A 12,766-nucleotide genomic window follows, 5' to 3' on the forward strand; every position below is an offset into this window, starting at 1 on the left:
TTTCAATAATTCTTTTTTTTTTAATTTTAAAAATTTCTTTTATTTATTTATTTTTGGCTGCATTGGGTCTTCGTTGCTGTGTGTGGGCTTTCTCTAGTTTTGGAGAGCGGGGGCTACTCTTCATTGTGGTGCACAGGCTTCTCACTGCGGTGGCTTTACTTGTTGCGGAGCACGGGCTCTAGAGCGCAGGCTCAGTTGTTGTGGCGCACGGGCTTAGTTGCTCCGCAGCATGTGGGATCTTCCCGGAGCAGGGCTCGAACCCGTGTCCCCTGCATTGGCAGGCAGATTCTTAACCACTGCGCCACCAGGGAAGCCCCTCTTTCAATAATTCTTAAAACAAAGTCTGAAATATTTAGCAGAAGTGGTATTTATAGATGGCCAATAGGCACATGAAAAGATGCTCAATATCTCTAATTATTAGAGAAATGCAAATCAAAACCACAATGAGGTATCACCTCACACTGGTCAGAATGGCCATCATTAAAAAGCCAACAAATAATAAATGCTGAAGGGAGTATGGAGAAAAGGGAACTCTCTTACACTGTTGGTGGGAATATAAATTGGTGCAGCCACTATGGAAAACAGTGTGGAGTTTCCTTAAAAAACCTAAAGACAGAGTTGCCATGTGATTCAGCAATCCCAGTCCTGGGCACATATCCGGAGAAAACTCTAATTCAAAAAGATACATGCACCCCAGTGTTCATAGCAGCATTATTTACAATAGCCAAGACACGGAAGCAACCTAAATGTCCATCGACAGATGAATGGATAAAGAAGATGTGGTGTATACATACATATATATATATATATATATATATATTTTTTACTCAGTCATAAAAAAGAATGAAATAATGCCATTTGCACCAACACGGATGGACCTAGAGATTATCATACTAAGTAGTCAGAAAGAGAAAGACAAATACCATATGATATCACTTATACGTGGAATCTAAAATATGATACAAATGAACTTATTTACAAAACAGAAACAAACTCACAGACGTGGTTACCAAAGGGGAATGGGGTGGGGGAGGGAAAAATTAGGAGTTTGGGATTAGCAGACACAAACTACTATATATAAAATAGATAAACAATGAAGACCTACTGTATAGCACAGGGAACTATAGTCAATATCCTGTAATAAACCATAATGGAAAAGAATATGGAAAAGAATATATGTGTGTATATATATATGTGTGTGTGTCTATATATATTTATAGCTGACTCATTTTTCTGTACACCAGAAACTAACACCATGTTGTAAATCAATTATACTTCAATTAAAAAAAAAAGAAGTGGTATTTACAGCCATGAGAGTGGAAAACTCTACCCACAACTAGGAAGGCTGTAACGAGGAGGTGACATTTGCAGTGGCCATGAAAGAACAAATAAGCATTTGCTGGGTAAAAACGGCCAGGGGATTCCCATCAGAGGAAACAGCGCGCACAGGGGCGCAAAACTGTAAATGAGCACAAGAAGTGACCAGAGGTTCGTCTCGAGTGACCATTATTAAAGCATTATTTATGGTAATAAAAACAATAAAAAGAAGACATAGGCAGTTGTTTTGAACACTGGCACTTTACATACTATCTTAGGTTAGATTCTCTTGAAGTAGAGCTGAGACGGGGATTCCCATGAGAGTAACTTATTGAGAAGTGACTTTAGCAAAGGGGAGGGAGGGAAGCAGGAGAGGGCATGTGATGGAGCTGAGTAAGGATGTGGTCTCAGCTAGAGTTGGCTGGAACTCCATGGGGAGTGGCCCAGTTGGTCCCCCTTGAGACAAGGGGTGGGGCCTTCTAGACCATCTCCCATTCCCCTTCCTGGTTCATGGTTCCCGTTTGGCAGAGAATTCTCTAAGGAAGGGTCAGCTGTGAATAGGTAACAGCCAATACTCACAACAGCTGGATAATGGATGTCCTGAGCTGATGAAGGGAATCTGCAGGGGAGGTACCAACAGAATCCACATCGCACTCCTCGTTTACTTCTCAAAACACCTTAGGAGGCAATCATTACTCCTCCCATTTGACAGAAAGCTGACATAACTTACACAAGGGCATCTGGCTGGGATGTGGAAAAGCTGGAATTTGAATCCAGGACTGCTAAGACCCAAGCCTAGTTCCTCTCCTCTTCACCCTCATCCCAGGAAGAGGGAGAATCTTTCTGGATCACTTAACCAGGAAATATCAATCCCTGTAACTCCTGAATGGGGAACCCTCTCAGGAGGGGAAAGAGCTGATCTCTACTGGGCCCTCTGCCCCTAGAAGTTGCTGACGGGCCAGAAACCATGCCTGACAAATGCATCTTGGGCTCAGACCAACCAAGAAAGTCTGGTACAAAAGAAACTCAAGGTCCAGGGAGGTAGGAAAAGTGATAATATATGAAAACTAAGGCAGCTATTCAGGAATTTTGGAGAGACTTGCAAAAAGCAAACAATGAAGCGAGCATTTGCAAAAGAAACTTCAAGCCCATGAGAACTCGTCTGAAAGTTTTTACAAGGGGACACAGTTGGCTAATACATATCCTGTAGGAACCTCTGTCTCAGCTGCAGAGATAAAGAAGATGGTGTTTCAGGAGAAGGTTAAATTAAAGAGCAGGTTTTTAACATGATAAAATTGCACTTTCTGGAAGCAAACATCTTCCAGAAATGGCTTCCTGCTTACATATAGAGCTTTGCACATAGAAGGTGCCCAATAAACATGTGGTGAATAGATGAAGCTTGCATTTAACTGTATTTATAAAATGCATTTCATGCCATTTAGAGTGTTTATCCTCTGAATCCTCTACCAGCTATGAGACCTTCATTTGCCCACATGTGTATGTCAATCCTTCAATAATTGGGACAATACAATTCCTACAGCTGATGAGGCCACACACCATGACTGGGTATTCATGTACAAATGTGCATGTGTGGGTTCAAGCAAGCATTCCAGGGAAGAGACTGGAAGGAAAGGTAGAGAACTTTTGCCATTAAGGACTACAGGCCTTGTCCATCTACAGATGAATGGATAAAGAAGATGTGGTAAATAAACACAATGGAATACTACTCAGCCATTAAAAAACGAATGAAATATTGCCATTTGCAGCAACATGGATGGACCTAGAGATTATCATACTAAGTGAAGTAAGCCAGACAGAGAAAGACAAATATCATATGATATGACATATATGGAATCTAAAAAAATGATACAAATGAACTTATTCACAAAACAGAAATAGACTCACAGACATAGAAAACAAAATTATAGTTACCAAAGGGGAAAAGGGAAGGAGGGATAAATTAGGAGTTTGGGATTATACACTACTATATATAATATAGATAAAAAACAAGGACCTACTGTATAGCACAAGGAACTATATTCAGTAGCTTGTAATAACCTATAATGGAAAAGAATCTGAAAAAGCATATATATACATATATTTATATATATAAAATAACTGAATCACTTTGCTGTATACCTGAAACTAACACAACGTTGTAAGTCAACTATACTGCAATAATTAAAAAAAAAAAAAAAGCTAGAGGCCAGTGGAGCCCCACCATGCCACAGGAGCTGCAGGTCCCAGAGACGTCTTACTCTTCAGTAAAATCAGTGTGAACTACGTGGCACATGCTTCCCATATGTGATAGTTTGTTAAAAGACCACACTGCTTTGCAGCACCTCCCATCAACAGAGTCTATTTCCCCATTCCCTGACTCTAGACTGGCCCCTTGACTTGTTTTGACCACATTCTAGAATATGTTAGAAGTAGTCATATGCCAGCTGGAAGCCTAGACCTCAAGAGGTCTTGCAGCTTTGGCTCTTGCTGCTCTGGGAGCCCTTTTCCCACCACGTGAACAAATTCAGGCTAGCCTACTGGAGCACAAGAGACCATCTGGCACAGAAGGGAGTCCTCCATACCAATCAGCCCACAGCCTACCTGGCTGCTGACTGCTGCCACTTAAATGATCCTAGCCATGACCAGAAGAGCCACCCAGCTGAACTCAACCAAACTGCCAAGCCATGGAATCATGAACTAGATAAATATTTATTGTTTCAAGCCACTAATTTTGGGGGGTGCATGTTATGCAGCAAAAGCTAACTGATACAGGGCTTCCCTGGTGGTGCAGTGGTTGAGAGTCCGCCTGCTGATGCAGAGGACATGGGTTCGTGCCCTGGTCCGGGAGGATCCCACATGCCGCAGAGCGGCTGGGCCCGTGAGCCATGGCCGCTGAGCCTGTGCATCTGGAGCCTGTGCTCCGCAACGGGAGAGGCTGCAACAGTGAGAGGCCCGCGTACCACAAAAAAAAAAAAAAAAAAAAAAAAAAAAAAAAGCTAACTGATACACTATAGTAAGTCTAGATTGTAATTGGTAAGTCTGCCCACGTCAAGGTTGGCTTGTGCCACCACGTGGACTCAGAGAATCCTGATATCTTCTCTATAAAGTTCTAAGTTAGGGAGACTCTCTGAGTGACAGCACAAGAGACTTGGAAGGACCCTTAGGGAGTCCAACCACCTCGTTACACTGTTAAGGAAATGCATTCATTACATAAGTATTTCCTGAGTGCCTCCTTTGTGCCAGGCATTATGGCCCAACAGGGGGGCACAACAGTGAATAAGAGAGACCAGATTCTGCTCTCAGGGAGGCCACAGTCTAGGGTAGAAACCAGATGTTATTCAAGTCATCCCACAAAGAAGCAGACAACCACAGTGACAAACGCTGTGAACTAAAAGGACATGGTACCATGAGACAGAATTATAGAGAAGGGACCTAATTTGGATTTGGGGTTCACCAAGAGCTCTCTAAGGAAGTGACATTTAGGCTGAAGCAAGTTGGTGGCAGCCTTGAGGTGGGAACGGAGCTCTCCACAGACACAGCAAGGTGTGTGGAGCTTTGAGTCCCAGCCCTGCAGGTTCAAATTCCATCTGTACTGCCCCCTGGCTGAGTCAATCAACATCCTTGAGCCTCAGTTGCCTCATCTATGAAATGGGCTTAAGGATACTGTCTTACTTCTTCATGGTACGTCTCAAAGCGGTCGTGAAGGTCAGTTGATATAACCACTGAGAAAAGGGCAAACTGTCGAGTGTTGGGTGAACAGCTGAAGCTACTGTTAGCAACTTGGCGGGGGGACATTTATTTGTTCTCCAGCTACCCTGAAAAGGACTGTGCCCCCCTCTGCCCAAGCCTAGAGCAGACGCGGAGCCCCACTGAGTCCCACTTGCCCTTCTTGGTGGAAGCACAGTACCAGCCCTCTCCACTAGGGACTGAGCCAGTGCCGACTCCAGCACAGCACGGTTCTGAGAGCCAGGGCTCAGGACGTTAGCAAAATGCAGTTGAAACATTGTGAAAGGGCTCGGATAAGGTGTTCAGGAGTAAACTCTGGTCTTTGGAGACCATCACATTTCCAAGTGGATTATGGACAATTCAGTGACTTCTGTGATCTCTTCCAAAATGAGCATTCCCAGGACTGCAGTCTGGCTCACCAGTTCTTGCAGCTTGGCACAAGTCAGAGCAATATACCGGCAGCTTCTCAGCAGGCCCCCTGGTGCTCACACGGTCACAGTCACATAGACGGGGTACGGCCTGGCAGGTCCACAGGCACACCCCTGCAGTGGCAGAGGAGGGGGCTGCAGCGCCCTGTAACAGAGGAGCTTCCACGCCACGCTGGGATGATAACAGTATCTCCCCTCACCGGCAGTGTTCCCTAAGGGCCACAAGCCCATGTCTCTCTCATCTGTGTCCCCTACAGTACCTCTCACAGAGTGGGGCACATAAATGTTTGTGAATTAATAGGCTTCTGTTTCCCCAGCTGGAAAATGTGGTCCCAGCCACCCAACTTGGACTGCCATGACCTCCACGACTACATAGCCGAGGGCGGGGGGCAGCAGCTCCAGGGACAGGCTTGTCCTCCAGCTCCCCAAGTTTCTCAGCAGCTATGAAACCCCTCTGCCCTCCATCCAGCACCCTGAGCTGCTGCCATCCAGCAGGCACCACTGCTTTAGGGAAGCATCTTCCAGGATGTTTGCGGGACCCTCCATGGGGCCCCAGCCTATAGTGAGGACCCTCTCTGGCATCTGAGTCTCTAGCGAGGATACTCCCAGCTGAGAGAAACCTTAATTTCCAGAGACCAGGCTGTCAGTGGCAAATCTGTCCAACTGGCATCTGGGACTCCCAAGGGGCTGGGCTGGAGCTGGGGACAGTCTTGCCCGGGGATGACTCAGCCCCTTTCACCACCAAGAAAAGCTGCACAGAAAGCCTCTGCTCTCCTCCCTTTTCACCATGTCCACAACCCTCCCCAGTGGGCAGGAGAGCCCCGAATGCTGATACGTGGGTGTGAGCACCTCCACGCCAACATCTGCCCCCATGGGTGCTGTGTGGTGACGAGAGGCAGGCAGCACCAGAGAGCATGTGACAGCTCTATCCGTTGCTGCTGAAAACTTGCCCTCTGTGCATGGACAGTGCAGACAACACATTTCGAGTTTTATCAAGTTTTCAATGATGCCCATTGTAAGCCAACAGTAGCCAGGTAGTTGATGTACAGAAAACACTACAGTCCCAGTTTGATTGCCCAGTTGAGGGAGACTCAACTGATACTCTTGATCATTCTAAGAGAGGACAATAGTGGGCTGAGCCACCTGCTCTGCACCCCTCCCCTCCCACCCAGGGAGCAGCTTGGCTCCAGCAAGCCCAAGGCTGGACAGGGAGGACGGGGCACCCACCTGGCTGGTTGATAGGAGCTCTGGGTTTCCGTCACTCATCCCCACGTAGGCACTCTCACCATCAAACTGGAACAGAGAAAGAGAGGCAGCTCTGATGAAAATGTTCTCAAGAAGGGCCCAGGAGAGGCCAGAGGAGGTCAGGGGACTAAAAGCACTGAGGGGAAAAGACTCTGGAGCCTGAAGAAGCAAAGACTGAGCCCAAGATGCCCAGTCCCCATTTCAGTAGGACTCCCTCTAGGGTAGAAGAAGCAGTCCTTACTCTGTGAGCTCTGATGGCTTGGGTTCATCACACTTAGGATGCAGAGAGGAAAACCTTTCTGCCCTTTATACCTTGTCCATAGATGTGTCAGGTTGCCCTGTCAGATACTGAGCTCCCCATCTCTGGAAGTATGCAAGTATTTCTCCCGGCCAAAATGACATCAGGCTCTCAGCTAGAGCTGGAATTCCACAAGCTGGAGAGAGGCCAAGGTCTCCAGAGCCTTGGGATGAGGACAGCCTGCCCCTGACCCATCCTCCGGGCCTTACCATCCCAAGTGGCTCTGCCCCCTCACCTTTGACCCTTAGGCAGTGAGGACTGTGGCAAAAACCAGGTACAGGAACTACACCCTGTGTTCTGAGCGGCTGCCAAGGCTGGAGTTGTCTGCAAGAGGGAGCAGGTGTAGCGGGAGAAGCAGGGGCTCTGGGGCCACTGGCTCCCCTTCTCCCTGATGTGTGATCTTGAGCTGGTGTCTGAACCTCTGAGGTGCCACATCTGTCAAATGGGGATAACGGCAGTGGTCCTCTCTCCAGGGGATGCTGCACTGAAACGTGCAAAGCACTTGGCTCAATTCCAGTTCCCTTCGCTTGAGACAAGTGTCTTGGGTCGGGTTCTCTAGAAGCAGAGCCTGAGACAAGGGTTCAAATGCATGTGATCTTTGAGAAGTGCTCTTTAGAAATAACTGGTAAGGGAGGGAGGGATCAGGATAGGACGGGGGAAGGAGCTAAGCAAGGATGTGGTCCCAGCTGGACAGTCGCTGTAGCCTGATCCCACCACAAGCTCTGGGGCATGGATGGTACCACAGTTAGTCCCAGCATGAAGCAAGAGGCTGCACTTCTGTAGCCCATGTACATCAGTCATTGGCTGTGGGCTGCCCTTAAGGGACAGAAGGAGTCATAACCCGAGAAGGGTGGCCCCCATTTGGCCAAGGACAGTTCCCCAGAGAATTGTGCTAGCTGTGAGCCATTTTTAGCCAGTGCTCGCAGCAGATGGGAGTAGGCTGTGCTGGACAGTAAAGGGATCGGGGGGGCGGGCACCAACAGCAGCTGGCCAGTGTACTGTAACTGAAAAAAACCCTTTTATTAGGTTATATTCATATGGTTCAAAATTCCCAAAGTACAAAAAGCAACAGAGTGAAAAGTCGCCTCCCCCCACCTCCCAGGCATTCACCGCCCCTCTCCAGAGACAACAGCTGCATCTATCAGCTTCCTATACATCCTTTCAGAGATAGTCTCTGTATATACATTAGAGTCATTGCTTTCACATAAATGACAGCATACTATACACACCATTTCGCACCTTATTTTTCTCCTAGCAACACATCCTGAAAAGTGTTTTATGTCAGGACATAATTTTGTTTTCTGGTACCTAGTATGCCACAGCATGCCTGTAACATATATATTTAACTAGTTAAGCACGTGGGCAATTGAGTTGTTTCCAGGCTTTTGCTATTTCCACATTGCTCCCATGAATATTTTTGTACATCCATCATTTTGCATGGGTGTGAGTCTATCCGTAGGATTAGTCTGTATAATCACGGCATCTAACCGTGTGTGCGTCTGTAATTTGGATGGATATCACCAAGCAGCACTCATGGAGGTTGGAAAAGTCCACAATCCTGCAATCAACAGTTCATCCAGACCCTCTTCGCTCAGAGAGGTTTTCTTAACAACGGCTCAGATGCCAGCCTCCTACCTCTGTGTGCTCTGAAGCCCGCTACCCACGATTCCCTTGCCCTGTTTGCCCTTGTTCATCGTTCCACAGCCCCTTTACCTTCTAGCTTTCTACATAATTTACTTATTTACCACGTTCATTGCTTACAGTTGGATTTCCCCTACGAAAATGGAGGGGACTTGAGGTTGGGGTCTTAGTCTGTCTGTACACTGATGCCTCCCAAATACCTACAATAGTGCTTGACACAGAGCAAATACTCAATAAATGCTTGTTGAATGAATGAATGAATGAATGAAACAGCCACTACATCACTCACATTGTCTTTTACCAGGCCAGTCTTTTCATCGGGGTAGTGGGATTAGGGTTTATACCCAAGTGCCTTCCCAACACAAGGATGGGCAGAGTCCTTTGGTGACTGCTGGATTTGCAAAAGAAAAGGCCATCCCATGCCTAGAGTCTGGGCATGACCCCAGACGCAAGGCTCCATCTACCACACTGTACCCCTGGAGCTTAGGCTTCAAGGCTCTGCTCAGAAACACCTCCTCCAAGAGGCCTGCCATGCTTTCACCTCCTTTGGCTTTCCCTCTAACAACATAGATTGTCTCCATATCTGTCTTCTGCCCCAGAGTGGGAGCAGCATGGAGGCTGGAACTGTGTCCTGGTCATCTCCAAATCCCACAACACCTGACACAGACTGGCATCAGGAACGGGACTACGACTTAGGCAGGGTAGGGTGCTCTCAACAAAAGCTCCTGGGTACTTATCAGATGTGTCACCATGGCTACATAGTCTTCGATAAAAGTAAGACCTTTTTAAAAATCACATGTAATTTATAAGTATGTTCTAAAAGAAAGAATGATGGGAAGTGGAGGGGGAAGAAATTGAACCAGGTATTTGGAACATTTTATAAAGCAATAGTCATCAAACAGTATGGTATAGATTAAAAGTACAGGGACGTGTATTAAAGGAGCAGAGGGAAAGATATCCCCCAAACGCTGTGTAATAATGTCCCATTTATTAAATGGCTAGAGCGAAGCCACCCTGGTCCGCTCTCTCCTCCGACATGCACAGCAGGCAATGAACAAATATTTGGTGAATGAATGAATGTGCTTGGCACCAAGCAAAATGCTTTCCATAAAAGAGCTCATTTAACCCTCACAACAACCAGTGTTTCAAACCAAGGAAACAGGTCGAGAGAATAAACAGTTGCCCAAGATCACGCAGTTAGGGAGACACTGCACTGCAGAGTGCTCTGTTTGCTTCCTGGGCTTGGCCTCTCCCACGAGGCTGTAAGCTCCTTGGCGGCAGGGATCATGGCCTGGCTGCACCCTGCCCCCCCCCCCACACACACACATAGCCAATCATTTGCCGGGGCCTTGCACATACTAGGTGTTCGATGTGTATGTGGTCGCGCTTCGCCGAGGAAGGAACTCCCTGCAGCGAGCAGTGGGGAATGGTGCGGAGGAACAGAGACCCTGGATTTTGAGGCGTGTGTGCCGGGGGCAGTGAAGAGGTTGAGCAGTGGGCTTCTGCATTCACTTGTTTATTCAAACAAGAAAGAGCAGCCACATGCCAGAGCGAAGCTTGCTTCCTGCTTCAAGGAAAATCTGAGAAGTTGGCAGAGGTTCCCAAGGCAGGGCCTGGGTCAGCCTCCATCGGGTCGCCCCTGCGTGCTTTGCATGGTGTCCTGGAGCACAGGACTCGGCTACTGAGCAGCTATGAACAGAGGCCCCAAGGTGGTGATTGGGTAGGTGATGTCTGCTCTCTGCCCGCCTCTGTCCAGCGCTCCACCACCTCCGAGCCCTTGTAGGGGGAAGGAAGGAGGGAAGGGGACTCCGAAACCTCCCAGGCTTCCCCTGGCTTGGCCCCCAGGGCCCTAAGGCCTGAGACTTACACCCTCAGCCCTCCTCTTGGGGTGGGGGGCTTTCTGGGGGAAAGAACCTGCATGCCAAGGGGAGAAGTCACAAAGCCTAGACACTGAAGAGTCCCCTCCTCCTCCACGTGCACAAAACAGACTGAAGACGCCCACATCGACACCCACTGCACAGCGGTGATGCTGAGTGAGCATCACACAAAGGTATACGAGGGCTTCCCTGGTGGCGCAGTGGTTGGGAGTCCGCCTGCCGATGCAGGGGACGCGGGTTCGTGCCCCGGTCCGGGAAGATCCCACATGCCGCGGAGCGGCTGGGCCCGTGAGCCATGGCCGCTGAGCCTGCGCGTCCGGAGCCTGTGCTCCGCAACGGGAGAGGCCACAACAGTGAGAGGCCCGCGTACCGCAAAAAAAAAAAAAAAAGGTATACGACACACAGTGTGCCCAAGCATGGTGACAACATATGCATCACAAACTGGTGGGGGCCCACGTCACACACAACAGAGTGTTCAAGACAGCACTCAGTTACACACATACCACATGCATGGGTAGCACCAACCATCACAGACGAAGACGTCCAGAGCACGAGCATGAGCGTACACGGCACAGACCTTCACGGGACTGGCACGCAACCGCCGGAGCCTGCACACACGGAAGGGAGGGGGCGCCCAGATGAGAGTAAGTACCCCAGCCATCTGCAACTGAATACGTATATAACTCAGAGAAACGTGCACACAAACACACATGACCCGCGCGTGTAGAGACACACAAAGGCACCGAAGAACTTAAATTCTGTGCATATCTCAGTTTCTGAGTCCCTCAGTCAAAAATCTTTTTTCACACCACACAACCTTCCACACGCTTTAAAATGTGAAAAAAAAAAAGTGTGTGTGTGTTTCAGGAGGGTGGGGAACAACGGCCTAAGAATTTCCACGAAATGCCAGGAGAATATCTCTTACCACTGACTGGAATAGATTAATTTTCCCCATTTCATATTCTAATTATAATTCCTTTTCCCAGCGCCATCTTCAGTCGTCATTACAGCTGGAAGATTGTTCTGCGAAAGCCAGCCCTTCATCTTCTCTTCCCAAGAGTTTTGTCATGGAAATGAGTTTGGGAATCTGAAAGAATCCACATTTTTGCAAATAGCGGATGTGTGGGGATAACCCTTTCATGACGGCCACCAAGGAGAGGCTTCTGAAGGGTCTGTCTCTCCCCACAACGTGTGGTCCCCTTGGTGAGAGGGGCAGCTGGTCCTCTAGTCCAACAGCCACCACCCCCACACACACACACACATGCACAAAGAAAAGGATAGATCCCTTATCTATCTTTAAGCAAACTTAGCAAATAGGCAGCCAAGGTGAAAGGTGAGACGCCCTGATTTTAGCGAGTCAGATGATGCGAGCTCCATCTGTGCCCCTTGGGCAAGCTCTGTAACTGCTCGAGTCTCCGTTGCCTTATTCTGATGACCCACAGAGCCACTGATTCACAGGAGGTGGAAATTAAACATCTGTGGCATGGACAAATGTGGTAACTGGGTGGATGAATGGATGGAAGGAAGGGAGGGAATGAAGGATGGGATGGATGGATGATGGATGGTACAAATCAGCACAATCCCATAGAAATATAAAGCAAGCCACATGTGTAATATAAAATTTTCTAGTAGCCACAGTTAAAAAAAAAAAAAAGGGACTTCCCTGGTCATCCAATGCTTAAGACTCTACGCTTCCTGGAATATTACTCAGCCATAAAAAGGAATGAAATTGGGTCATTTGTAGAGATGTGGATGGACCTAGAGACTGTCATACAGAGTGAAGTAAGTCAGAAAGAAAAACATATATCGTATATTAACGCATATACATGGAATCTAAACAAATGGTGTAGATGATCTTATTTGCAAAGCAGAAATAGAGACACAGATGTAGAGAACAAACGTATGGATACCAAGGGGGTTGGGTGGGATGAATTGGGAGATGGGGATTGACATATGTACACTACTGATACTATGTATAAAATAGATAACTAATGAGAACCTACTTAAAGCACAGGGAACTCTACTCAGTGCTCTGCGGTGACCTAAATGGGAAGGAAATCCAAAAAGGAGGGGATATATGTACACATACAGCTGATTCATTTTGCTGTACAGTAGAAACTAACACAACATTGTAAAGCAACTATACCCCAATAAAAACTAAAAAAAAAAAAAAAAAAAGACTCCGCGCTTCCAATGCAGGGGGTGCGGGTTTGATTCCTGGTCAGGGAACTAAG

General features: G+C 47.5%; 1 protein-coding gene across 2 annotated transcripts in view; it reads right to left on the minus strand.

Annotated features, from left to right (window-relative positions):
* Nucleotides 1–12,766, minus strand: part of TOX2 (TOX high mobility group box family member 2) — a 131,913-nt gene that overhangs the window by 70,941 nt on the left and 48,206 nt on the right. For both annotated transcript variants that reach the window (XM_060123356.1, XM_060123355.1), the window contains exon 2: nt 6,699–6,764. In XM_060123356.1, coding sequence (XP_059979339.1) covers nt 6,699–6,764 — 66 coding nt within the window. The remainder of the gene's footprint in view (nt 1–6,698; nt 6,765–12,766) is intronic.

This window comes from Lagenorhynchus albirostris, chromosome 15 (genome assembly GCF_949774975.1).
Source record: "Lagenorhynchus albirostris chromosome 15, mLagAlb1.1, whole genome shotgun sequence".
Taxonomy (NCBI): Eukaryota; Metazoa; Chordata; class Mammalia; order Artiodactyla; family Delphinidae; genus Lagenorhynchus; species Lagenorhynchus albirostris.